The sequence below is a fragment of the Aspergillus tubingensis genome, assembly GCF_013340325.1.
Source record: "Aspergillus tubingensis WU-2223L DNA, scaffold_3, whole genome shotgun sequence".
Classification (NCBI taxonomy): Eukaryota; Fungi; Ascomycota; class Eurotiomycetes; order Eurotiales; family Aspergillaceae; genus Aspergillus; species Aspergillus tubingensis.
In genome coordinates, this window is record NW_023336277.1 from 2507114 (window position 1) to 2534266 (window position 27153).

The 27153-nt window shown below is 52.6% G+C and overlaps 8 protein-coding genes across 8 annotated transcripts; 3 read left to right on the plus strand and 5 right to left on the minus strand.

Annotated features, from left to right (window-relative positions):
* Positions 1 to 2293: 2293 nt before the first annotated feature.
* On the plus strand, positions 2294 to 4126 carry act1 (actin; the record flags this gene model as incomplete). The annotated part of the gene is made up of 6 exons (XM_035497066.1): positions 2294 to 2300; positions 2429 to 2459; positions 2717 to 2772; positions 2959 to 2989; positions 3064 to 3835; positions 3896 to 4126. 6 exons carry the CDS (start codon positions 2294 to 2296, stop codon positions 4124 to 4126), a joined length of 1128 nt encoding a protein of 375 aa, XP_035352959.1.
* A 1494-nt stretch (positions 4127 to 5620) lies between these two features.
* ade1 (bifunctional aminoimidazole ribotide synthase/glycinamide ribotide synthase) lies at positions 5621 to 8637 on the minus strand (the record flags this gene model as incomplete). Its single annotated transcript, XM_035497067.1, has 5 exons — positions 5621 to 7239; positions 7302 to 7829; positions 7900 to 8207; positions 8448 to 8471; positions 8603 to 8637. The coding sequence occupies 5 exons, from the start codon at positions 8635 to 8637 to the stop codon at positions 5621 to 5623; spliced, it is 2514 nt and encodes an 837-aa protein (XP_035352960.1).
* Positions 8638 to 9153: 516 nt separating this feature from the next.
* AtWU_01954 (mitochondrial mRNA processing protein PET127) lies at positions 9154 to 11633 on the plus strand (the record flags this gene model as incomplete). The annotated part of the gene is made up of 5 exons (XM_035497068.1): positions 9154 to 9342; positions 9434 to 9697; positions 9754 to 9844; positions 9903 to 9966; positions 10037 to 11633. The coding sequence occupies 5 exons, from the start codon at positions 9154 to 9156 to the stop codon at positions 11631 to 11633; spliced, it is 2205 nt and encodes a 734-aa protein (XP_035352961.1).
* Positions 11634 to 12934: 1301 nt separating this feature from the next.
* On the minus strand, positions 12935 to 16867 carry AtWU_01955 (uncharacterized protein; the record flags this gene model as incomplete). The annotated part of the gene is made up of 1 exon (XM_035497069.1): positions 12935 to 16867. One exon carries the CDS (start codon positions 16865 to 16867, stop codon positions 12935 to 12937), a length of 3933 nt encoding a protein of 1310 aa, XP_035352962.1.
* A 3544-nt stretch (positions 16868 to 20411) lies between these two features.
* Positions 20412 to 20976, minus strand: AtWU_01956 (uncharacterized protein; the record flags this gene model as incomplete). The annotated part of the gene is made up of 2 exons (XM_035497070.1): positions 20412 to 20789; positions 20884 to 20976. The coding sequence occupies 2 exons, from the start codon at positions 20974 to 20976 to the stop codon at positions 20412 to 20414; spliced, it is 471 nt and encodes a 156-aa protein (XP_035352963.1).
* A 422-nt stretch (positions 20977 to 21398) lies between these two features.
* Positions 21399 to 22210, plus strand: his3 (imidazoleglycerol-phosphate dehydratase HIS3; the record flags this gene model as incomplete). Its single annotated transcript, XM_035497071.1, has 2 exons — positions 21399 to 21720; positions 21795 to 22210. The coding sequence occupies 2 exons, from the start codon at positions 21399 to 21401 to the stop codon at positions 22208 to 22210; spliced, it is 738 nt and encodes a 245-aa protein (XP_035352964.1).
* A 126-nt stretch (positions 22211 to 22336) lies between these two features.
* On the minus strand, positions 22337 to 23052 carry AtWU_01958 (uncharacterized protein; the record flags this gene model as incomplete). Its single annotated transcript, XM_035497072.1, has 2 exons — positions 22337 to 22650; positions 22722 to 23052. The coding sequence occupies 2 exons, from the start codon at positions 23050 to 23052 to the stop codon at positions 22337 to 22339; spliced, it is 645 nt and encodes a 214-aa protein (XP_035352965.1).
* Positions 23053 to 24161: 1109 nt separating this feature from the next.
* On the minus strand, positions 24162 to 25362 carry AtWU_01959 (glycosyltransferase family 32 protein; the record flags this gene model as incomplete). Its single annotated transcript, XM_035497073.1, has 3 exons — positions 24162 to 24806; positions 24859 to 25014; positions 25084 to 25362. 3 exons carry the CDS (start codon positions 25360 to 25362, stop codon positions 24162 to 24164), a joined length of 1080 nt encoding a protein of 359 aa, XP_035352966.1.
* Between the last annotated feature and the right edge of the window lie 1791 nt (positions 25363 to 27153).

Here is a 27153-nt window from a genome sequence, read left to right on the forward strand (position 1 = left end):
CCTTCCACCTCCTTCCACCGCAACGCTGACACTCAAAGTCTGCGAGTGAAGGGGACAACAATTGCTGTCCCATTTACTTTTACTTGACAGAGCCATATGCTGTATCTGCTTGGATCCTCATACCGATAGTATCTTCTCTGTAAAGCTGGCTATCTTGATCAAATCACGACCAGCCAGCGGCGCTGCAGTGTACCCCGCCATGCTCGGATAACCCCGCGATGCGGTCATACATGCCCGATATGCAGTGACTTCTGGCTGCTGTTCACCGACCGAGACATTTCTGCGCGTGGCACGAGGATGCCGTTGGATGACTATGCATTCTTCACTGGTCTGCACCACCAATGAAGATCGGCTTACGAAGAATCAACGCGGCCCTTATGCGATTGACATTCCATGGGGCGGGCATCAGTTCTGGCTAGGCTTTCTTCTTCGAAGTCCCCATTTTCGGGGGCCCGGTGGGAAAACGGCGGTAAAGAAATCTGACAGCGCATAGGAATTGACCGGAATCGAAGGGCATCAGTCGATCATTTCTACCTGACGTGGAATTAGGGATACTACAGATATGACGGAGTACGGAGAGAACAGCGGACACGGAGACGATCAGGCAATTGCATTATTAACTAAAGAGGATACAAAATTCAGGGATAAGAAACGGCCACGCTAGAGGCTAAGGAGACACGAACGAGGGGCAAAAGAGTACGAACCCCTTAAAAAGCCGGACAGACCAAGTGGTTCAGATTTAGTGAATGGGGGGGAAGGATCCAGAAGCCTGAAGTTTGGACCGGTCGGGCTATGGTCATCGCCCATTCTCAGCTCTTGGTTGTTCCCTGGCCCGTCGGCTCCAAGGCGGGCAGTGCTATTATTATCCAGTCGTGGGTAAGCTAACGCTGTAGGCTATCATCATCACTATCATAATCATCATCATCGGGCCATGATTATTATTGTTCCAACCTTGTTCAGTGGTACACATTCGGGCTGAGCCATTGACGGCGGCAACCCTGGGTCGGGTTCAGCCCCACGAGGGTGCGCAAGTGTTTTTGCCATCGTGATTATTATTTCCCTCCTTCTGGTTTTCCTCCTGCCTGCTCTTTCTCAGCCCTTTGGAAGGGCCACCTCAACGGAATGTTCGGGTGAGAGGAACAGTAAGGGAAGACAAGTTGATTGATTGTAGGAAGGCCACAATCATTCTGCCTGGAGGCAACCATGGTGGGAAGGTTGACATCAGATTGGGTGTATATAAACAATGGTGGAAGAGTACATCCACGGAAATGCATACTTCCATAACCACCATTATCTATCTCTTCCCTCGTTCTCTAAATTGTCTTGATATACATACATCAGATCTCTCTATCTCTCTCCGGCCAGATAGTACTTCTCAGCGTTAGCAACAAGTACACGTTCTGGTCCCCCTTTAGCGCCCTGAGTGTATTAAATTACCCGCTTACCTGACGAGCGGTACTCGGCGTGAAAGTGTGGCGGTGACAGCACTGGGACTAAACGGCACTAGTGCTCCCGGCGGTGCAATCAACGTTGCCGAAACACCCGGACTAGACTCGGAAAAGCCTAGAGTGGGATCCACTTCACCCCGCCTGATCCAGTCCAACCTCTCCCTTTTTCGCAGTCATTCCCCCTCCCCCTTAAGTTGGTGTGTATCTGGCGTAAAAAAGGGACCTTCCAGACTGGTTGGAAGAACGTTGACTGGTGTGTATTGCCTCTCCCCTTTCAGGTTTCCTGGTCTTGTCTTCCTCCATCCGTGACTCCGTATTCGTAGAAGTGGTGCCTACTGGAGACTTCATTAATTAAAATTGGACTTTTTTTCGCCCCTAATTGACCGATCATATATAGTTACTATCTAAGATACTTGAGCAGCAGCGAAGTTAGTATGTGCTGACTGACTATCGCTTTCACCCCCCCCTCCCCCTACTGAGTACGTACCAACCAGTCAATCTGACCAGAACCAAACCAGACCAGACAAAACCAAACCAAACCAAACCAGACCAAACCCAACCTGAACCAAACCCAACCAGGCCAACCCGCACCCACTCTTGCTTTCCACCACCGCCGACTCCCTACTAACCCGACGGCCTCCATCACTTTCCACTCCTCCCCCCGTTTCCTCCCTCTCCAACCTACTTACCTCAACTCATCCCATCTCTCTTGAACTTACTACTTCCCTCTTCTCTTTCCCGTCACTCCTCCCTTCCCATCTCCATCTCCATCTCACTCTTCTCTTTCTTCTCTTCGTCTCTTTTTTTATTCCCCGTAGTCCGATTCTTAATCCCACACAGTCACCATGGAAGGTAAGGGCTTCCTGCCACCTTGCGTCTTGCTCGCTTCCCAAGCTTGCTCGCTCCCCCTCCCCCCTCCGTTACCCCCCTCAACGCCCACCTTTACAACTTGGCTAACATCTAATTTTTCCACCATCTAGAGGAAGTTGCTGCTCTCGTCATTGACAATGGGTATGTTACTCTGGGTTTTCGATGATTCTGGCGATGGATTCGTCCTGCTTGTTGTGGTTTCTCGCCAAGTCCAGGGGAGATGGTGCAAAACATATGTCCCCTTTTGGGGCTTGGTCGCGAAGATGAACTTGACTGGGAATCTCGCTGGCATTACTTGCCCACTCCCTCTGGCGCTTATGGCAAGAAACTGGGACAGCTCGATCGACTGGCCCGCGAGGCTGTGGTTTGCTCGATTATACTAACTTCTGTGTTCTCAGTTCGGGTATGTGCAAGGCCGGTTTCGCCGGTGACGATGCTCCCCGTGCCGTCTTCCGTAAGTCAACCCCCTCCTTGTCCACTGTGCTGGACGTTCTACCTACTGGCTTGATGGATTCTTCCCGCTCTTTCATGGCAATTGCCACCCATTGCGTCTTCGCGCCGGGCTGCTAGCTCATGTGGGGGCGGTGAATTACCCGCCATGTCAGCACCAGTTCGAATAGTGAACTAACTTGCGGTACAGCCTCCATTGTCGGTCGTCCCCGTCACCATGGGTAAAGCTCCCCTTTATTCTCTCCTAATTGGCCTGCTAGGCTGGTTGATCAGTTTTGTCTAATGCCGCCCACAGTATCATGATTGGTATGGGTCAGAAGGACTCCTACGTCGGTGATGAGGCACAGTCCAAGCGTGGTATCCTTACCCTCAGATACCCCATTGAGCACGGTGTCGTCACGAACTGGGATGACATGGAGAAGATCTGGCACCACACCTTCTACAATGAACTCCGTGTCGCTCCTGAGGAGCACCCCGTTCTCTTGACCGAAGCCCCCATCAACCCCAAGTCCAACCGTGAGAAGATGACCCAGATCGTCTTCGAGACTTTCAACGCTCCCGCCTTCTACGTCTCCATCCAGGCCGTTCTGTCCCTGTACGCCTCCGGTCGTACCACCGGTATCGTTCTGGACTCTGGTGACGGTGTTACTCACGTCGTCCCCATCTACGAGGGTTTCGCCCTTCCCCACGCCATCTCCCGTGTCGACATGGCTGGTCGTGACCTGACGGATTACCTCATGAAGATCCTTGCCGAGCGTGGTTACACTTTCTCCACTACCGCTGAGCGTGAAATTGTCCGTGACATCAAGGAGAAGCTCTGCTACGTCGCTCTCGACTTCGAGCAGGAGATCCAGACCGCTTCCCAGAGCTCCAGCCTCGAGAAGTCCTACGAGCTTCCCGACGGTCAGGTCATCACCATCGGCAACGAGCGTTTCCGTGCTCCTGAGGCTCTGTTCGCTCCTAGCGTCCTGGGTCTGGAGAGCGGTGGTATCCACGAGACCACCTTCAACTCCATCATGAAGTGTGATGTTGATGTCCGTAAGGATCTGTACGGCAACATTGTCATGGTATGTTTTCAGCCTCCTTGATGCGTATGAAGTTGTCCTGATCACTAACACCCCCCTTAGTCTGGTGGTACTACCATGTACCCCGGTATCTCCGACCGTATGCAGAAGGAGATCACTGCCCTTGCTCCTTCTTCCATGAAGGTCAAGATCATTGCTCCTCCCGAGCGCAAGTACTCCGTCTGGATCGGTGGTTCCATCCTGGCCTCCCTCTCCACCTTCCAGCAGATGTGGATCTCCAAGCAGGAGTACGACGAGAGCGGTCCTTCGATCGTCCACCGCAAGTGCTTCTAAGGTATGTGCTGGCCTTCCAGGGATCATGTCAGATCTTGCTAATAGAGTTTCTATCTAGCTCTTGCGCGTGATCCGTTTCGTACTCTCGTATTCCCCCATGTATTAAAAAGCCCGGAGACACTGGTGACTTGCGGGCCTCTCTGACTCGCACTAGGAGGAAGATCGCCTGAAAAAGGAACTTTTATTTTAGCTGTGGAATAGAGAAGGTTTTATTTTTTTTGCAAACGCGTGTCACTACGGCAGCAGGCCACTTTTGTGGCGGCAACGAGTAAGAAAACCGGAAGGGCACGAGAAGCGGTGTAGGCGAGGGAATGTACATGGGAAGCTCTTCTTTTCCTTCAAATGTTCGACCTCGTGTTTGGCTCCTGTTCTCTCCTGTTGGGCCCGTTTCTTTGCCATTCTCGCCTTCGGGCTGGTTATAGCTTAAAAATGCTGCTGCGAATGTCGATCTTCTGTGGATGAGCCGGTCTGCTTTTTATCTTTTGTTTTCCCTTTCTTGATTCCTGCCTGCCCATTGAGCTCGTATGACTATCTATGACCTGGTGTCTTTTCACGGCCTCAACTTGGACTCTCCGTAGGACTTCTCCCAGTAATGCTTACTGTATACAACTCCAGAGGTAATGGGATGGCCTAGATCTCATCCAGCCACCCCCCGGACACAATGTCAACCTGTCACAGGTAAGAGAGGCCACCCAGACCTTCGACCATGATGTCATGCCAGGCCTTCTAGACCGCGGGGAATGAAACTGGAGGTGTCCGATCTGGCGACCGTTTCAGCCCAGCCCAACTAGTAGTAAGCTACTAAGCCAGATGGGTAGTCGGTCCATGTTGCCTAGGATATAGTAAGTTGTTCGGACTATGATACAACCCTGCGGGCAAGGTATCGCCTGCACACTACACATGCGTATTCAATCCTTGTATCATAGTGTAGTAATACTTACTACTAGTAGATGATTTTGAACTGTTAGTTTCAGGTATAATACTCTGTAGCGAGTGCGTATGTTTGCTTCAATCGGTAGGAGTTGGGAGTGCAGTTGTTGGATGGAAAGCGCTATAGTTACTACTTACTATAATGGTAGTACTGGCTAGGATCCTTTAGGGTGTGAGTTTCTGTTATTTTGATTAGAGCCTAAACGAGGATAGATGCAAGTGCTGATAGATACGATGGGAGATATCTCTTCAGGTCATAAGATGGTTGTCATGTTGGTAACTTTGTACTGTGCCTGGTATGTGAGGCACATCTACTTATACAGTGTAAACAAATGGAGTATGTGAACAGTGGAAATCTTGTATTCATTCATTCAAAACGTAACTTGATGATATCAAAATAATGCAAAAGAGTAAGGAAAAATAAAAGGGGAGGGAGGATCCCTCCTGCTTTTCTATGGATTTCATCTCCCATCATCCCAACCCGCCGCCCTCCGTGATTTTATCTAAGTTTGACATCATATCATAACATAACTATCTTTATCTGAAGTCTCAAAATTATCATATTTACGCATCCCAGGTCTCCAGACCAGTCAGGACACAACCCTCCTCGCCTTCCTGCTTAACCTGGAGCTCACCGATCTGGTAGACCGTCTGGCCCTCCTTCTGGAGGAGTTCCGTGATGGCACCCTCGGAGCCCTTCTCCACAGCCAGGATCATACCCACACCGCAGTTGAAGGCGCGGGACATCTCCATGGCGGTGACGTTACCGTTCTGCTTCAGCCAGCGGAAGACAGGGGGCAGCTCCCAGGTGGAGACGTTGATGTGCGCGGCCAGAGTGGCGGGCAGCATACGGGGCACGTTGTCAAGCAGACCACCACCGGTGATGTGAGCAAGACCCTTGATAGCGGCGGAAGAGGTGGCCAGGGCCTTCAGGAGGGGCTTGACGTAGATGCGGGTAGGGGTGAGCAGGGCCTGGCCCAGGGTCTGGGGACCGGTGGCCGAGGGCATGGTGAAGGGAGCAGGGTCCTGGTAAGACAGACCCGAGCGCTCAACGATCTTGCGGACGAGAGAGTAACCGTTCGAGTGGGGACCGGACGAAGCCAGGGCCAGCAGGACATCACCAGCCTTCATGGCGGTGGTGTCGGGCAGGATAGTGCGGGCGTTGGGGCCGGTGGTGTTGATGGCACCGACGGCGGCACCAACGGCATCGTAGGACTCATCGATGAAGAGACCGGGCATCTCTGCGGTCTCACCACCGATCAGGGCGCAGCCAGCCTGGACACAGCCCTCAGCGACACCGGAAACGAAGGCAGAGGCGGTGGGGACGTCGAGCTTGCCGCAGGAGTAGCAGTCCAGGAAGAAGAGGGGCTCCGCACCCTGGACGACCAGGTCGTTGACGTTCATGGCGACCAAATCGATACCAACGGTGTTGTGCACGCCAGCAGCGTGGGCAATCTTGAGCTTGGTGCCGACACCGTCAATGGCACCGATGAGGGTAGGGGATTCGGGGTGGTAGGCGGAGTTGGCGGCGGCCAGAGAGAAGAGACCACCGAAGCCACCGATGACGGCGTCGGTACCGGGGCGCTTGGTCTGAGCGACGGAGCTCTTAATCTTCTGGACGAGGTCATTGCCGGCATCGATGGAAACACCGGCGGCGGCGTAGGTGAGAGACTCCTGCTGAGCAGCGGCAGCATCCCGCTGGCGGAAGGCCCGGTGGGCGATATCCTTGCGGTAGAACATGTCCTCGAAGTGGATGGTGGCGACGCCCTCGTAACTCTTGCGGACGGCCTCCTCGAGGCTGGATGCGGTGGCCGTGGAGGCAATGACACGGCCGCCAGCGGTCTGGAGCTCGTCACCGACGAGGTTGGTACCAGCGTGGAAGATCAAGGTGCCTTCGGGGGTAGGGTCCAGGGTGATCTTCTTGCCCTTGGCGTAGGAGTTGGGGTAGCCACCGGCCACGGCGATAACAGTGGTGGAGAAGTCGGGCTTGACATTGATAGTGACACCGTCGAGCCAGTGCTCGGTGCAGGCGACCATGATCTCGGCCAAGTCGGTGTCGTCGGTGAGCAGAGGGAGGAGAGTCTGAGTCTCGGGGTCACCACCGCGGACATTGTACTCGAGAACCTTGGGGCCATTCTTGGTCATCATGAGACCGGTGAAAAGGATACCAACGAAGGGGAATCCTATAAAGTCATTGTGGTCAGCGAAGGAAAGTAGACTGAAACGGATATAGGGAAAGACGGACCATCTCTGCGCATGCCATCCACGGAGGGCTGAATGATGGAGCGGTCAATCTGAGCGAGAACCTCCGGGGAGGAGATGGGGGTCGGGGCGTAGCAACCCATGCCACCGGTGTTGGGGCCCTGGTCGCCATCGAAGATACGCTTGTGGTCCTGAGCGGCGGGAAGGGAGCGGATGGTGTAACCATCACTGAAGGTCAGGACACTGAGCTCGTCACCCTCGAGGTACTCCTCGATGACGACCTCGCTACCGGCCTCACCGAACTGGTTCTCGACCATCATTTCACGGAGGGCCTGGTGGGCCTCCTCCTTGGTAGTGGGGATGATGACACCCTTTCCACCGGCCAGACCATCGGCCTTGATGACGACCTGGTGAGAGACGGAGTCGAGGTACTGGCGAGCAGGCTCATATTCGTAGAAGTTCTCGTAGGCGGCGGTGGGGATGTTGTGACGCTTCATGAAGTCCTTGGAGAAGGTCTTGGAGCCCTCCATGCGGGCAGCGGCCTTGGAAGGACCGAAGCAGCGGATGCCAACTAGATTCGGGCGATTCACGGTCAGTTACACATGGGACTGCGATTGTTCCATGTCAAAGGACGGACTCACCGGCCTGGAAGTAGCCCTGGATGCCATCGACGAGGGGAGCCTCAGGACCGGGGACAACGAGGTTGACACCGTTCTGCTGGGCGAAAGCAACGAGACCGGGGTAATCATTGCCCTTGACGTTGACGCTCTGGATCTTGCTGTCGGGACCCTGAGCGGTGCCTCCATTGCCGGGAGCGACGTAGACAATGTCGACGCGGGGAGACTGGGTCAGTTTCCAAGCCAGCGCATGTTCACGGCCGCCATTGCCGACGATGAGAACGCGCAACCGTTCCGTAGTCATGGTGAAAGGTGCAGGGTTCTCTGAGGACCTGATTGACAAGAATAAGGTCAGAGAAGAAGCACAAATGTGCGGTTAGAGGGTGGTGAGAGGAGAGAAGGAAAGAGAGGGAAAGGAAGAGAGAGTGTGGAGGAGAAGATGGAGTGGATGGAGGGGCAAGTGAAACCCCCCATTGGGATACTTTGACTCATGGTTTCTTTCGGTCAAATGCCCCAGAACAAGTCCAATTGTGGAGGGTTCCATGCAAAGAGTAAAACAATTCTTTACTTACCTCGAGACCAAACTGCACACAGAGCTAGAAGAGCGAGAATGAGGAGCGAAAGAAGCAATGGGAGCAAACAAGAAAACCAAACTCAACTTTGTCGCTGGGAATTTTTTTTGACTTTTTTTATCGATTGGCGGCACGGCGGGGCCAATCAATTGCACCTCCGACCCCGGATTCGGAGTACAGCAGTAGGCATGGTACAGAGTATGATAAATAGCTATTTAGTTGGATATCTTGGACATTGATATGTGTAAGAAAGAATTATAGGGAGTAACAGAGACCGAATCATTTTTATTCTCATATCTCACATCCAAGAAGATCTCTCTCATGTGTCGAGTCGCACTATCTCAGCTATACTCCGCGGGTACTTTGGAGATTACTGGCTGGTACTTCCTGGTACTTCCTGGGTACATTGCCTGTTATCGATACCCGTTTGTATGGACAGACAAATACCACGCCGTATCCAGACATGTATCTTACTTCCGTATTGATCATACCAATTACAAACAGAGTATTAGATGAACTCCCCGGGCGGTGAACACACCCCGACGGGCAGAAAAGCCGAAGCGCGGCGAAGCTTCGAAGGCAAAAAAAATGTAGCTTTTCGATCAATTCCTCAATTCATTCCTTCTCAGCGTCCCTTCCATCCCTCAAATCCTTCTTTGGCTGCTTCTGCATTCTTCTTCCATTGTCGCTCGTTGATTTGGCCCGAATGTATCGGGCCACCCTGCGGTCTGTCTCAGACCCTTTGCGCGAGCATGTTTGTCTCTCATGCTTAGCTCGCGGCCTCGAAGCCCAGCCCTGGGCTCGCCGCTTCCACACCGCGCCCAGGTTGCGCTCCCAGGCCACCGAGACTTCTTCCACTGTCGCCATTGAAGAGCAGCTGAAGGCACTAGAGAAGGTACGTATGCGACATTGAGATGCTCCCATGAAGAGCCAATAAGCGGAAGCTTGAAAACATGTGAATGCTAACCGCCTGCTGCTGCGGACAGAACCTCCCGGATAGAAGGACACCCACCCATGTCAAAAAGTCCCTTCGGACGCAAAACTCCAAGTCACCCCAAAATGCGGATAAGAAAGCGGTCCGAAAGGCCGCCAAGCAAGAAGCGATGAAAATGCGCAAGACGGACCCTGCAAACGAGACTCCGAAGGAGGAGAACAAGCAACCGGAGCCGAAGGACAAGAAGGACCAAAAAGCTCGCGCGCAGCAGAAGACTGCTCCTGACTCCTCAACATCTCCCAAACCGCAGGTATTGGTCAGTCAGCTTCACCTTCCCACTTGGACTAGCCAGAGTCTAACTCTCCATGCTAGGCCAACAAACAGTCTACCAAATTACAGCTTCCTGTTCCGATCACCGGAAAGGACACCGGAAAGATCAATGCAGACCGAGACTCTGTGAAAGGTGCGTCTTCCTCAAGCGACTTGTGAAGTCTCCTACTGGATCACTAACTAGCGCAAAGCCCTGGATGTCGAGACCCCCGAAGTCCCGCAACTGGCCTATGGCCTGGACAGAGTGCTGTTCAAGTAAGTTGCTTCCTCTCACCCAAGAAACGATCGAAAACAAAGCGGAGCTGACAGCCACTGTCACATACAGCCCGGGAGTCTACCATCTTCGGGATCCCCGATCGCGCGTCTACAATTTCGATCCATACCTTGGCTCCATTATGCCTGTCACCGAATTCGACTTCGAAGCGTTGAAGGAATACATCACCTCCTCCAAGGACGAGCAGCTACGGGGCCTGGCGCAGAAGGAGAAGAAGAAGTACATTGGCTCCTCTTCCAGTATGACATCCGTGTTGTCGCACTTCCACTACCTTCTGTCCTACTGGAGAGAGGTCAACATCCAACAAGTATCCCGGGGCTTTCAGGAAAGGCTGCGGACCTTCACGCGGCTCTTGCGAGCTCCCTCGGCCATGTTCCTGCGCTACCAGAACGGCGTCTATGCCATCGATGCCGATAAGGAGCATGACACGGCCAACATTCTCATGAACCTGGGTAAATCGATGGAGAAGCTCTTGACTATGCCAAAGGAGGAATTCGAGCGCTATCGACGATCCAGCTCCAACAAGATCTCCGCCGAAGAGGAGCAGGCAGTGCCCGAAGCCTACCACTACTCGACATACGGCGATTTCCTGATGCGTTCACAGTTGGATGCCTACGACCCGCGGCTCCCCGGCACCGGCATGTTCGATCTGAAGACCCGGGCGGTGGCATCCATCCGCATGGACGCCAAGAACTTCGAGCACGGCCTGGGCTACGAGATCCGGAAAGCCCACGGCACATACGAGTCATATGAGCGCGAGTACTACGACATGATCCGGGCCGCGCTCCTCAAGTACTCCCTCCAGGTGCGCATCGGCCGCATGGACGGCATCTTCGTAGCCTTCCACAACATCGAGCGCATCTTCGGATTCCAGTACCTCAGCTTGCCCGAACTAGACATGGCATTGCACGGCCAATACGACACCACTCTGGGAGACCGGGAGTTCCTCCTGAGTCTGCAGCTCTGGAACAAGGTTCTTAACAAGGTCACGGCCCGATTCCCCAAACAGTCTCTCCGCTTCCACTTCGAGACCCGTGACTCCACGGCCGGACCACCGTACATGTACATCTTCGCCGAGCCCGTCACCGACGAGGAAATCCACGCAATTCAGACAAAGAACCAAGCCGAAATCGACGCCTATCAGCGCCGCGTACTCGACCTCCCCGGTCGCGCCGACGAAGACGACGACACAACAACAACCACCAACGATACTGAAGACATCCCCGCCGACTTCGAGTCCTCCATCTCCGCAGACGACCTGGCCGAAGACTCCGCCACGACCAAGTCCGAGACCTCCCAAGACGAAGCCGAGACGACCCCAAGCAAAGAAATCATGGGCTTTGCCCTCACCGTCCGCAACATCGTGGATGGCGAATACGTGGACCGCCCGATCCAGTTCCAATCCCCTAACAAGTGGTCCGTGGACTACGAATTGAACCACCTCGACAGTAACAAGTGCTGGAAACTCTACAACGCGTGCCAGGAACGTCGCCGGAAGGCTCTCTCCGGCCGCGGCGAGGACGAAACTGACGTTGCGGCCAATACGTATATTCGCCGTCTCCGCGAATACGCCAAGAAAGGTCGCAAGTACCGCAAGGAGCAGAATAAACTGGATGAGCAGGAGAAGCTGGTCGTTTTACGCGATTAAGCTTTGTTTACTACCTCTTTCCTCTGTCTCCTGCTGTTTCGGCTAGGCGGAACGGTGCATTGAAGATGATTGATTGATTTATTCACTGATAGATTGGTCAACTCGCGGCGCGAGAAGGCATTTTTATCTATCTAATCAATCAGTCAATCGATCTAATCTGCTGCTCCGCCTCTCTTTTCGATACCTACTCTTCACCTCATCAATACTCTCTATAGATACCTCATGCTCCCTTACACCTTATATGTATGTATACTATAATGATCTCAAATATTCTCCTTTCACACCTCGGCTGCAAGCATTGTTGTTGTAGCCTGCTGGGTGTTGTTTCTTCTGAAGCTGTCTGTTCTTCTTCGATTCATCATCGTAGATACCGTTGATATTGTTTGGTAGCTACTTGATAGTGGCATTTAGTATATAGTAATTCATAGATGTAGTAAGAATAGGCATACGATACGATAAACAGAAAGGACATCAAGTATAAAATCAACCGAGATATCATCCCATTGTAGTAAGTAGTATACACATGTATTCACAGATGGTTGCTCTCTACACATCATATCAACAATACACCGACTGTGCTGACCCGACCAAAGAAAAGAAATAATCAATTACAGGCCACTCATTCATGGGTCACATGGTCTTTGTCCCCCTGCGGGTCAATCCTCTCCATGACGGAGAATATTCTCTATGACATTAACAATTAGGGCATCAATGGGCTTCAACGAAAAGAAAAAAACAAAGGCGATAGATCCGCAAAGCACCATCAAAACCCAGGGTTCTCGAAAAGGAAATTTAAAGGAACGCCACCTAGCCCTTGCGCCAAACAGCAAGATGCGAAACCAAGTGCTCTTGCTTTTCCTGGGGCAACTGCCCCTTGAGGCTAACACATGATAGAAGGAAAATCGGAGATGAGAGAGGGACACGAAAGAGGTGGTATGTGTCCGGTGGACACGCCAGAATTCTGAGTACCAGCTGGCGAGAGAGGACACAGAACCGAGATTGAAAGAGAAGAGGAAAGAGAAGAGGTAAAGGAAACAACGGATGGTCAAGGATCGATGCCCTTTCTGAGAGGCAGGAGAGGAATGGATACCGGCGTCGTCCACTGCGTGGGGAATCGGTGCTTCGGTAAGGAGATGGAGGGAAAGGAAAAGAGGAAAGGGATGGATGTAGATGGAGAGCCGAACGGTGACGGCCTAAAACACGAGGCATATTTTCGACTAGCGAAAATGGGCTTGCAAGGTATCGTGATTTGATTCATTAATCATGTTTGAGCGAAGAACGAACGGCTCCTTAGCGGGGCATCACTCGAACTTCCCCAGGTCAAGGGGAGGAGGCGCCCACTCCAGCTTCGGAGGTCGGTCTGATGAAACACACACAGCGCCAGATCTCATCTTCTCCAGCTTCTTGCGTTCTTTCGAGGCGCTGCCACTGAGAAAGCCGCGCAGCGTCGATGAGGCTGTTCCGTACGTACTCCGCGCACTAGCCCGAGTACTGGTGGAGACCGTACTGGAACTGCGGGCACTGCGGACGCTGCTGGACTTGCTGACCGTAGATGGTATAGGAGGCACAGGCACTGCCAGACGGGAAGACGATGTGCTGGAGCCAGCATACTCTGGTGGTAGCATGTGAGGAGCATAGCCTGGGACTGAGAAAGGAGCCGTCTGCGGGCGTTGCCGGAGCTCAGCAACCAGACTACTCTCAGCATCAAGTCCCTTGAACATATCCAAATGGTCTTTCGGGCTCGTGGGCTCGATCTCCGGCGGCAACTGCACGGGAAGCTCCGGTGGTGGCTGAATTTCAGCTTCTGACACTGACACGTCTAGTTTCAAATGGTCCAGCATCAACCCAAGGCTGCCGGCTGTCGTGGGGCGTCCGTCGCTCGAAGTGTCATCGTCCAACCCGGCCATATCATCTTCGATACCGTGAGCCAAGTTGTAGTTTCGATACAGATATCGACGAAGACGAGCAACCTCACCATCCCATTTCCGGCTCAACGACTGAAGAATAACCTCCACGTCTTGCTGCAAGAGGGGTGAGGTCTCGGCAGTAGCACTAAGGCTCGAGGCTACTGAGGCACCGGAGCGGTGACCAGACGTATGCTGCTGTTTTGATGACTTGCTGCTCGTCTTTCCATTCATGGCGGCATGTAACGAACGGCGAATAGAGCTGGTTGCCGAGCTCTGCGCCAGGCTTGCATCCCGCTTCACGTTCCGGATCTCACGCCGGACCCGCTCGAGCGACTGGACGCGGTCACGATCCATAAATGACAGACTCAATAGGGATCTGTTCCGCTGCAGTCCATTCACCAGGACCGTGAACGACTGTAAGTTGATGTCATTGTTCTCACAGTATACTTCACGTAGACATTCATTGTCTTCCAGCACCGAGGCCAGGGTGTTTGCACCCTGCAAACCCAGTTTCTGATGCTCGATCCTCAGGATTCGCAAGGACTTGTTCTTTTTCAGACCTGTCAGGGCCAGATTCAGACCAATTCCAAACCGAGCGACATCCAAATGAGCGCTTTCGCCACTGATATCCAAATCTTCAAGCGTCTCGTTCTCCTCGAACATTAGCTGGAGCGCCTTGCACGTCTCAGGGCCAGCATCATACGGAAGAGAAGCCTTGGAGATGTCTAGACATTTTAGGGTCCGGTTCTTTCGCAAGGCCTCCACCAGCTGCTGGAATTGTTCCTCCTTCTTGAAGTCAATCATCCTCATTGACATATGAGTTGGCGTCTTGTTTTGTGCAATGGCTTTGAAGAGGTACGAGCAGCCTTGGTCAAGTCGGTTCTCATTGACATGAAGATGCAAATCGCGAGGAAACCCATTGGCTGTCATGGAATGCAGGAAGATGGCGACGTCTTGACCGCTGAGTCCACACTGGTCCAGGCGAAGCACGCGCAGGCCCCGAGATCGATCACTGGCCAGGTATGTGGCTATGGCATCGACGGTCTCGCGGTTCACGAGGGTCCGGCTCAGCGAGAGTTCCTCCAGGCGCCAGTTGAACAACGTCTCGGAAGTGAGGAGAGGCTCTGTGCCCGATGTGCGAGAGATACGAGACAAGTCGAGCGTCTTGATCTGACTGAAATAGCCGAGGTACTGCTGGAGTATGTCGGGGCTGAGGCGACCTTGAACACCCGAGATGTTCATCGCCTCCAGAGTCGAGGACTGGGCGACGACCGTGGACAGGAGAAGGTCAAGATCGTGAACTGACAAGCCACAGTTGCCCACTTCCAATGCTCGCATGTGACTGGACCGTTGAGACGAGGCATCCACAAGGTAGTCGAGATCCGAATCGCCCAGCTTGATACCGTTCAACACCACCCAGTCAACACTCGTCAGCTCTCGTCGGCAAATGGGGAAAATGGCTTCAGGGATTCCACATCCTGGATCGTGACTTTCACTATCCGACTTCGGAATGCGGCTCAGAGTATAGGAGAAGTCCAGACGTCGGAGCCACTTGCTCTTCAGAGTCAACGCACGCACTTCCTGGGACAACACCGATAGGTTCTCCTGACCGGGGATATGGATCGGCGCCCCGGCACGACTCAGCAGGGCGTCTTTATCCGGGCCATAGATATCGCGTAGGCCTTGCAGAACATCCAGGCTGACACCACTAAACGATATAGACCGGAAGGACTCGTTGTATCGCAGTGCTCGCAGGACGGCGATCAGCTCTAGAGCGGTATACTTCTTCTGCCGAGCGGAGGCGGGCGGCAGGAGCCTGAAACACGGGGCGTCATCGCATTGCACATCAATGGTATATCGGATGTTGGAAGTGTCGATGTCGTAGCTAGCCGAGTAGGCGACCAATGTCCGGTCGAAGCAACCGTAATCCTCGTCCAAGCTCACCGGAGGGAAGTTGCTCTCATTGTCCAGGTCCCGAGGGACGATGAAGTCATACGGTTGTTTGATCCACAAGGGACGTAGGAACTCGGTCTGTTGTCGAATCCAAAAGGCAATCTCCACGGAATGCACGGACGCGAGGAAGACCGAGAACGGTTTCCGCGTTGGCACACGGAACGTGAGATGCAGGCTATCGTCGCCCCATTCCATGGAGAGACAGGTCAGGTTCATCAGTCCGAAAGAGGTTGCCGCATCCAGGTCACTCAAGGATACCACGGAGCTGCGGCTGGAGATCTTGTGCAACGGGATCAAGTGGAGCTTGTGCGACCCAAGGGCGAGATAACAGCCCGTCGGTGACAGCTTGGTGAGATCTTCAGATGATGCCCGTGCAGGAGACTTGCTGGACGCCATCTGGATGACCCGGAACATTCGAAAGGTCTCTGGATCATAGTCCCGCTCATACTCGAGCATGCGGACCACGCAATCCGCCGTCTTCTGATCGAAGACCAGCGGGTCGGCTCCGCGGATCAATTCCGCCGCGGAGCGTATGCCCACCATCCACAGATTCAGTTCCTGGAAGTCGGGGGTCTGCATCTGGATGAAGGTTGCTTTTTGAGCCCGTTCATCCACATAGGCCACCTCCACCGTTGACGACGGTCGGCCATCGTCCAACATGTAGACCGCAATGATGCTGTTCAAGGCAATGCCGGAAATGGACTCGCTCGCCGCGGCCAGCTGAGGGTCCTGCAGGGAACTGATGGAGGCGACGGACTGGCGGTTGGCCGCCACTGAGCGGGAGGTGAAGGAAGCCGGGATCGAGGGAAACATATCGGCGGCTTTGCTCTGGTTCTTGAACCGGACGAGATGCGTGTCGGTCAGGACCAGGTAATGGCTCTTCTTGCGCCACATGCCCCCGGTGATGGAGATCTCTCCATGGTGCAGGATGATGGAGCCAATGCCTTGTCGCAGCTCGGGAGGGTCCTCGTCCAGGGACGAGCCTTTGGAGCGGCCCAGCGACCGGTCGTCATCTTCTTGGGAATGTAGCGACCGAAGGGAACCAAACACGGAGGTTCGTCGTTTCTGTAGGGATTTCCGGCGGCTGCGAGGGCCCTCGAGCGCCACGGTAGGCAGCGCGGTCACGTAGGTGGCCGACTCCGAATCGGCGGTGCCGGGACGACGTAAGCCACGGGTGGGCGTGGCTCTCGGGGGACTGGGGTGCCGGACCCCAAAGAAACCCGAGTTACGGCGCGATTTCTTCTTCAGAACCTGGGCATCATCGGAGGGCGACCGTTCATGAGCGGCAGGGGCGGGAAGGGAAGAGGTAGTCATTGATGGGCTGAAGACGCTCAGGCTCTTTCTCCGCTCTTTCTTCCCCAGACTCTCGGCCATGACGGGGGGGAAGCAGGAGGGCGGAGAAGACAGGACAGGGAAGGGTCGAGAACGCTAGAGGGCGAGAGGAGCAGGAGCAAATTGGAAGTCGAGGACGAAGTGCCACATCGAGGAGGCCGAGGTCGCGGGGGGGTAGGTCACTAAAAGGAAGAAAACCCGTAAGAAAAAAACAAGGTCACCGAACATTGGGGGACGAGGAGGAGCATGATGGGACGATAAGGATGGATAGACATGGCTGCAGGCCTAGCCTAGGAGATTGAGACCCCGGTGGTGACTAGTGAACTAGAGGGGTGGAGCAGGGCGAAGGAGCACAAATGAGGAGCTGTGGAAGGGAAGAGGGGGAGGGAAGGCAGGTGGAACATACAGCAGTCGGGCCAGCTGCCATCGATAGGAGGTGAAGAATCAAGATGGACGCGCAGGAAAGCGGCACGATTTGACGTGGCAATGGAAGGTGGAAAAGAAGGGAAAAGAAGTCAACAGAGACGGCGGGGGGGAGGAGAAGAGAGAAAATGGCGCGATTTGAGATTGGGCGCTTGGAAAGAGAGAGAAAAAGAGAGAGAGGGTGGAAGTGGGAAGCAAAAGAAGACCAAGGAAAAGTCTCGATACCAGATGAGACAATCGATGAAATAAAAGGCGACAAGAGACAATCTTAGGATAATTCGTAACTAAAGTAGAAAAGAAGAAGAGAGAGAGAGAGTATAACCAGATATACAATGGACAAGAAGAAGAGCTTAAAGAATACGGAGGAGGGAGGAGAGAGAGGAAGGAAAAGAATGGGGTGGGTTGAGATTTGAGACCGATAGTAGCGAGCGAGTGAGCGGAGGACGTCAATAAAAAAGTACGAAATTGCAGCAACACCAATGCGATGGCGATTGAGATGCACGGAAGAGGAGAAATGGGGGGGGGGAAGGAAGAAAGAACGTCCAAGCACACTCCGGGGCAACCAGGGACGTAAGAAAAGGTTACAGTCTAGGCCGTGTCAATGGGCGAGACAACGCAACAACCTCACCACCAGAACACCGGAAAGGGGAAGACACGAGAGGGAGAGACAGAGTAAAAGTAGACGAATGCGGACGAGGCGCACAAGATGGATATTGGCTGCTTATCTTTGCCTTTCTTTCTTTCTGTCCCTTCTATTCTTCCCTGTCGTGTTTACAACGTCAACGTCTCAGCGACCCAAAGAAAGCGATTGTTTAAGCGGATCCAGTGAGGTGAAAAGATTGGATCGAACCAGTTCCTGAACGGCAGGCAATCCGGAGAAAAATGAGCTCAGGAACTTAATAGTGAACTAAGTAGACTAACTTGCAGCGCGTCTTTTTGGGTTTATGATGTCAGCGCCCGGAGCTTCTTCGGATCTCGCTGAAAATAATAATAATAATAAATCGGGAATTCCGATGACTGTGTCACTGATGACAAAAAGAAGAAGAAGTGTAGAGACTGAATGAGTACAAACTAGTTGACTAATTAGGAGGAGAGGATGGTCCAATTTACAATTCCCTAAAAAGAGAGAGAGGGAGGGAGGGAGGGAGGGAGGGAGGGAAGAAAGATGGGAGGGAAGATGGGAGGAGGAAGAGGAAGAAGAGAGAAAAGAGTGGGGAATAGAGACTAAAGGGACGAGGGAAATGACGGATCAGGGGGGCAGATGGAGATGGATGGAGATGGATGGAGAGGCAATATGGAGACAAAAGAGAAGAATGACAGAAGGGAGCAGACAGATGAAGGAAAGGTGGCAATGCAACAGCACAACGAAACACAACACCATGAAAATAAAATAAAATAAAATAAATGATGAGCTCAATGTGGATGGATTGACATGACGAGGCGAGGGAGGAAAGAGAGTTTAGTTACTTCTCACCCTCCAGTTACTCTCTCCGGAAAGCCGATCATCCCAAGCTCGCCGAATGCAGTAGATACTTTTTCTTGGAGGTGATTTCTCTTTTTTCCTCTCTCTCTTTACTACCTACACAATCACTACGGAGTATCTACCTGGCTACTTCCTAAGATATCTAACGAAGATCAAATGAACTACCAGGATGCACCACAAGGATGCGCAGGATGAAGAGAGCGTATGTAATAACTTTACTTCTCCTTCCACTTCATCCCACTGGCTGGTTTATTATAGAAGCAGCCGCCAACTAAACCGCCGCCTCACCCGTCCGCCTCTCTGGGATTGCTTGTCTTGCATCTCACTACTCCATACAGAGAGAGTACTCTATTAAGAGAACGAATGGCAAATACTGATTACTTCAGAACGACACTAATCAGCCCTCTCTCCTCTCTTCGACTCCAATCACTAAACTACTTAATAACTCACTAATCCACTCAACTAAACTGTCTTTGATACTCATTTCCCTGTCCCACCATTTTGCCCCCTCCCCAGATGGAGCTCTTATGAAGCCGATCGCCGGTGGATTGAAACGCGTTCGAGAAGCCGATCTCCAGCCGCGTAAACCCATGCAGGACTGGCCGCCTTTCTCTCTCGCTCACACCTATTCGCTTTCTCTCTCCTGCTTCAGAGCTCGAGCTCCACTTGTATCCTTCTCTCGCCCTGTCTAACCAGCTAGCTAGAATGCTGCGAGATGACTTAGTAACTACGGAGTAGCTCCAGTTGGCCACGGTCTGGAGCGCTGCCACCATGACTGACTGACAGCTGGGTAAAATGAACTTCGGGGTGATCAACCGATTGGGAGGTCGCCTGCATTTGGGTTCATATTTTCTTTTTCTTGTTCATTCTTCATTTTACGGTGTGGTGTGCACATTGCTCCCAACCAGTCTGTCTGTTTGCATCTATTCCCCCTCTTCCCACCACATGATCTAGACCCCCTTGTTCCTCCCTAGGACTCTAGGACCGACCCTACACCCTAGAACAATATGAGGGGGGAAAGACGACAGAACGGTAAAAGAGATAAAGGGCGCAATGTTCTAGTTCTTCAGAAACAGATACCACCCTGTCAACTGGATCAACTGCCCCTGAAATCGGTCGTCATTTTAATTAGAGATCTACTGGTGTACACAAGCGGCCGATTCACCAATCTGGAGATCCTCCCGTATCCCCACCGCGGCCGTTCGGAGACTGCTGCAGCATCGCTTCTGGACTTTGCTAGGCTACTACTAGCTAACTAGCTAGCTACTACTACTCCTAGCCAAACCCTCCCCCCTCCACCCCCCTCGAACGGGCTTGTCCACAACCCGAACCTGGCCCGAAGGGTATCCAGTACGTTCCAGACTGGGCCATCGTCGTGTTTCGCCTGAACCCTTCAAACACGGGGGTTGAGATCAGTGGAGAACCTCAGACGCCCGAGCTAGCCGGGTAGAATCCTGAGGGAGAAAGAAATGGACTCAGCCTCTCCGGACAGGACATACTTTTAGCAAAGCGAGACAAAGCCCCGACCGACAGCTTCCCGGTAATTTTGCCTCTCACAAACCACTGACATTAAGAATGACATGAGACAACTGGGTCCGTTGTTTGATGTTGGAACTATAAATCCTCACTCCGGAATTCAACCTTGTCGGCATCCCATCTATGCCTAGACTACCGCTTTGCTTACTCCAGTCCCCGCGCGGCTCTCTCCGCTTGTAGTTTTTCGAGCCGTTTGACCTTGCGAATATACTTAATGTATTCATCGACTCGGCGCTCCGCCCAGATACATCCACCCAGCGTCATGGCCCCGATATGGAGAAACACTTTGAATTGGGGCGTCAAGCCGCGGTAGATCTTCGAAGCGGGGGACAGCCACTCGGAGAAGCCCTCTAACGGGCGATAGAAGAGTCGCGAGCGGATGAACTCTTTCGAAAAGGGCGATTGCTTAGGCGGAGGTTGCGACGGGGACTGCGATGGGACAGGGGCAGACGAGGGCGACGAGAACTTGAAAGGATGAGGGAGGATCATGATCATATGCGCCAGGATGGAGACCGAGCCGAACTATTCTGTCAATACCATGCCCCCAGATACACCGGGCGGCTCCCACTCAAGATAAAGTGGGAGCAACCCTATAGAAGTAAAAGAACAGACATACCCGAAAAGCACCAGTCAAGAAGCCGCGAACGGCCTCGGAGGTGATCTCCTCCGGGGGGTCGACATTATGACGTTGATCCGAGGGGGGAGGCATGATGTATGCTACTCCGTAGATATAGAATAGAATAAAAGAAAAGAAGAGAGTAGTTAATGCATGCACAGCGGACAAAAGACAGACAGACAGACAGGCGCATGGCAGTTCTGCAAACCAATGACGCACAACCAACCATTCAACCCATACGACTCGGGTCAACGAAATGCCGAGAACCACACCGTACTGTAAATTAGTAAACCAAATACCGATAACTGCCTCCGCGGGTCCGAAACCGCAGTTTGGCAAAAAAGAATCTTGATCAATCAGCGGAAGAGATTACCAACTATCCTCCTCCACTCTCTACAACTCTACTACCTACTTACTTTACTCAATTAACCCCAATTCACCCAGAATCACACTCACCACACACTACATATACCCACCCCCTCATCCCCCAAACGAGAATATCAATCAACATCAAAATGCCCCCCCTCCCCCCCCGCACCGCATCCATCACCCGGATAACCAACGAAACCAAGATCCAAATCTCCCTCTCGCTAGACGGAGGCATCCTGCCCCCCTACGAACCATGCACTCACTTCCCGGCGCCCTCAGACCCCGCCGAAGCCGAGGCAAGCAAGAAGGGGATTATCCCAAACAAAGCCTCACCGCACGCCACACAATTCACCCCGACGCAGCAAATCACCATTAACACGGGGATCGGATTCCTGGATCATATGTTGCATGCGTTGGCGAAGCATGGCGGGTGGAGTTTGGCTGTGAGGGCTAAGGGGGATCTTTTTAGTATGTTCTCACCCACTATCTTCTGTGTATTATCTATCTGGGGATGTATATGCTAATATGGGGGTTTGGTATAGTCGACGACCACCACACAACGGAAGATACATTCCTCGCTCTAGGCAGCGCATTCACCGAAGCACTCGGGGCAAGACAATCGCTAGCGCGATTTGGACGGGGCGATGCGCCGCTGGACGAGGCGTTGTCGTGGGCGGTGATTGATCTGTCGAGTCGGCCGTGGGCGGTGATTAACATTGGGTTCCGGAGGGAGAAGATTGGGGATTTGAGTACGGAGATGATTACGCATGGATTGCAGAGTTTTGCGCAGGCCGCGGGAGTGACGCTGCATGTGGGGTGCACGTATGGTGATAATGATCATCATCGGGCGGAGAGTGCGTTTAAGGCGTTGGCGGTGGCGATTCGGACGGCTTGTACGAGACGGGTGGAGGGGGAGGTTGGCGCCGGGGATGTGGTTAGTACGAAGGGGGTTCTTTAAATATTTTATGTGTAGATGGATGGTATGATGCTTATGGTGTTTGGTTTGACTACAGTCGGTTTGAATGGGATGCATATAGTATACTATTTATACACTATGTGTGATGTTGTATGAGTAGGTGGAAGGTCAGGTAGATACACCCAGGGCTTGTGTCGCCCGCGTCCAGTATGCCTTCCTATCGTCGTTGGCATTGGTCCCGACGCAGTTGGTGATGTATGCTGCCCAGCCTGCCTCGGACCCTGACTGCAGCTGGGACCGCACACTAGCCGAGCATTGCGTAGTCAGGAACCACGCACCGGAGCCAAAGTCGTAGTCTTCGTTTGAGAGCAAGAGGTTCAGCACCCCCGTCACGTCTCCGGATACGCTGGGGAGTTGGTTCGCGAGCGCGGGGATAGAAGCCGCGTATTCGGCGTTGTAAGAGGGCGATTGCATGTTTCGTGCTGTATACCATCATTAGCATCTATCTCTCTATCTGGCATGGCAGGCAGAAAATGAAGGTGGGTGTACGTACTGCCCTGTCCCGGAACACCGGGGAAGTGATTCTTGTTGTACTTGAAATCGCCGCTTTCAAATGCCATGAGTGCAATCACGGCTGCTTGCTCGGCGCGAGACGTCACGCCATAAGTGTCAAAAGACTTGGTGATATGCGGGACTGCTTGCTCCGCAGTAGCGCATTCCCCGGCTGCAGGTGGATTATCGCATGTATTGGACGTAGGAGCAATAGCCTCGAGCTGCGCCACGGTGAGGGAGGAAGTATCTCGGGCGAGGATCCGGCCGGCCGGAGATGCATATGCCAGCAGGGGCATGATGCACATGCTGCTCAAGATTGATGTTGACTTCATGTTGCTGAGACCCCTAGTGAAGTAGGACAAAGGACAAGACTGTTAAGAACAAAAGACACCGTGAGCCTGCACAAGTACCTAAGAACAAGAATCATCGACAGGGACAGCCCCTTTATATGTCTTTCAGAGCATGTCATTGTTGACCCAGCATGCCTGATCGACTCCGCATTCCTGAGGGTGGATCAGGGTCTGGAGGGTCCTTCATCAGCCAGAGGCATCCCACATAGCCTGGCCCGTTGCCACCTGTTGGTTGGACTTTTGTTGCATCTGACGACACTGCGTTGGCATGTCCGGAGATTGCCAGAGATGCCTCTGCCCAAATGTATCATGTATCATGCCTCCTTGTGCTGATATTGACGGCGATTGGATCCTGGCGAACCTCCGGCAAATGTGAAACGCCCGTCGTAAATCTTCTCCATGACCAGTTGTGCTTATCCGACCACCAGACACCTTGATTGGTCGTGTCGAAATATGATCTGCAGACTGCCTTTTGAAGCCTCGTTCTTCAGGGCCTGCATTTGTCGTTAGACGTGTTGATGGTTGGAGTTAGCCTCACGAAGCATGAAACATAATATTACATAATCAAGGAGTTAACACAGTAGTGTCGAGATAATCACATATTAGTTTTATTTTGCCGTCCAGCTAGCTCCAGGCGTCTGAGCTGATAATTCGGTTCCGTCTACCCAAAATCGAAAGCAAGTCTATGTAGTAACAGTAAAAGATGTAAGGTGTAAACAGACAGGTGCGAAAGGAACAACTGTGGTTTCAAGAAGAGAAGGTCAAAGAAAAAGAAAAGAAAGGTAAATCCGGACATCCAAGAAAAGACAGATACAAGGCGAGCGCGCTGCCTAGCAGGTTGCCTCGCACAGATCAAAGAATCTTGCCAAAACATGTACAAGCCGTCATGTGCTTCAAGAGAAGCACTGCTGTTAATCCATACCCGAAACTCCGTACATGCACCCCAGAAATCAAATACAACTCCCTGAGCGGATGATATAAAACACACCTGAGCGGCTACTCCACGGGCACGATGAACAACGGCCAGGTGGAGAAGTGTCAGGGCGCTGGAAGGCTGAAAGGCACACAAAACATGATACAAAGGGCGACGCTTAATCGCGTCTGCTGTAGAGTTCGTACGACGTTTCAGTAACGCCGGCAGCCTCTTCGTCCTCCTTGAAGCTGACGCGACGAAGAAGGGTAGGCATCATGCGCCGCCCCATCCTTGTCGGCGAAGACAGACGGGAACTCGAAACAAAGGAAGGAATCTTCGAGTAGCGGTAACGGTACTTCGATCCCAACAGCATGATGCGCGCATACAACCACCAGAGGGCGAAGCCAACAACGGCAGCGAGGAAGAAACCGCACACGGTAAGGAACACCCAGTGCTGGCCCATCCAGAAGATCAAGCGGGCATCCTTGCCGTGCCAGCTGTTGCCCACGTGGTGCGTGAAGAAGCTCCACGAGTACCGGTTGTACTCATCGCGCATCAAGATGCGGACACGGCCAGACTCGCTGGGGTTGGTCTGCATGTACTCCTTCCAGATCACCGACAAAAACAGTGGACCAGTCGAGTACATAACCGTGATGTACGGGAGGAGCCAATGGCGGTCGTACGACTGCAGTAGCTCAATCGTACGCAGGAAGAAGGGGTGCTGAGGAACAGATCCCATGGCGTCGTTGGAGATACCGGTAGGAACAGTGCGACGGACCCAGGCAGGGTAGGCGAGGAGAGGATCTAACCGGCGGTTGCATCCCTGAGATACAGTCAGAAAATTTCACAACTAATATAATATAGACTATACGCACATCGTCAAGGTCAATGTAGGTGCCACCGTAGTGTGCGAGGACAAAGTAGCGGATCGAATCAGCACGCTGGATGGGATACTTGTAACCATCGAACGTCTCGAGGAACCAGGGGTACTCGTTGGCGATGAATTCGCGCGACTTTTCGTTGGTCCAGAGCTAATTCAATGCGCGTTAGTAAGAGTATTCATGTGAACGACAGTCGTACATCGACCAGGCTGCACATACAATGTATTCGTAGTCCGGGTGCAAATCAATGCAGCTCTGTTGAGCCTCCCTCCACACTTCCGGGATCGTTTCGTTCTTGTATGTCTGGTGGATGATCTTGGGAATGATCTGAGGACGTTGCTCGATCAAACTGGAGTTTGGCGAGGGGAGCTCGGCGCGGTGGATAGCGTCGGCGGAAGCATCTTCCACTAGCAGGGAGAGTAGTGTAAAGACGCTGCGCACGAGGAATGTGACGATAATGAGATTCGCGATGAGGAAAATGAGAAGTCCACGTCGCATATTGAAAGAGGGTGCAGGGGCCCTGAACGACACCTGCTCAATAGGGGAGTGCGCAAGTGTACAGACGTGAGGCGGATTCGTATCCTGATGCAAGGACTAATCCTCTGATTGATTTATCGCAATTCGTAAATTCGTGTCACAGAGAAAGGAAAGGTGCAGACGGCCGTGAGGGACTGAGACCTAATCGAACGGTATCTGCTCTTTTCCACGGGAAGGGCCTGGGGGGGATGGTGCGATAAGAGTACACCGGCGGAAAATAGATGCGAGGCTCAACACAGTACTACCAACATAGACTCGTAGGACAGGAGTGGGTGCACCGGCAACGTTTAGGCAATTGCAACGCGAGTGTCCGCGGAGGGATAATGACCTGGGGTCGTCAAGGTTGACTGAAGGAATGAACGGCCGTGGAACTGGCTGGTTGGCTCTTTTTTTTTCCCCTTTTCTGCTTTTAGTTTACTCTGCAGACGGATTGTTGAGTCTAAGAGTATAAAGCGCGAACGAGGTAACTGAACCAGGAAAGGACCGGCGCAAGGGTGAAAGAGAAAGTTTGGACCAAGAGACGACCACTTAGTAGTAGTATAGAACTAAGCAGTAGTAGTGGTGGTGGAATGGCCTAGTAGTAGTAGGGGAGGTTGATCGGAAGCCCCAATGGCGCTGGACTGGACGGGCGGGGAGGGAATTTATTGGGAAAAGTGACAAAAAGAGGAAGCCACAGAGGCGTTGTTTAAGTAATTGTAACCCAAAGCAGACAAGAAGATTGAAAAACAATTAAGTAGAGGGAGTGCGTGATTTTACTTGGGTCGCAAGGGTGGGAAACAAAAAAAGGGAACTGAAGGGGAAAAAAGAATTATAAAATAATGAATGAAGGAATGGAAGTTGATAGGCAGAGAGCCAGGTACTTGAGGGGTGCGTGTGTGGAAGGAACGAACGACGCCTTAGCAACAAAGCCGTGGCATCAACTAGTAAGTAAGTACTACTAGCAGGAGTAGGGAACGAGGAAGAGGGCAGTGTAGCCGTCGAGAAAGTAATCCCTTTGCGAGGGTACCTGGGGAACTGGGAAAGAGAACGGAGAAGGCCAGCGAGCGAGCGAAAGAGAGAGAGAGTTAGGGAGAGGGGAGGAGGCGGGCGGCGAGTGTCAACAACGGCCCATGGTTACGGAGAGCCCTGAATGGTCGGAATTGTGCTGAATGGACCGTCATCAGCGCCAGGAGACACAGCTTCGGGTTAAAGGGGGGGCAGAAACTAAGGAAAGGCGCCTCCTCTCTGGGGGAAAGAAAGCGAGACCGAGAGACAGACACAAACAGAGAGAGAGAGAGACAGAGCGAGCAAAACAGTGGGGAGACACCAAGCCAAAGAAAAGTGGAGATACTGGTGTGGATGCTTTAGGTTGGCGCCAGTTGCTAAGCCTCCGCCACTAAGACTCTTTCAGTCGTCTCGATGCCTGGTTTGGTTAGTCCCATTTGCCGACTGGGACTAGCCATGTCGGGGAGACTCGTAACTTGTTGAGGAGTTTACTACTATTTAATATTATAATTAATTTGAATAATAAATAGTAATCAAATTAAATAGCTATAGAAGACCTCGTTAAATCCAGAACAATACTGCTGTACATGAGGAGAGAGAGAAATAGGTCCTCCTCACTGCAGTGCCAATGACACACTGCACCGCCATCAAAGTATATCCAGCTACCAGCTAGTAGTAGTACGTGGTTTCTATTTTCACTCCGGAATCAGCACCTGGTGATCTCATCATCATCTCGCACTGCCATTATCTTCCCCTCTGAGCCATGTT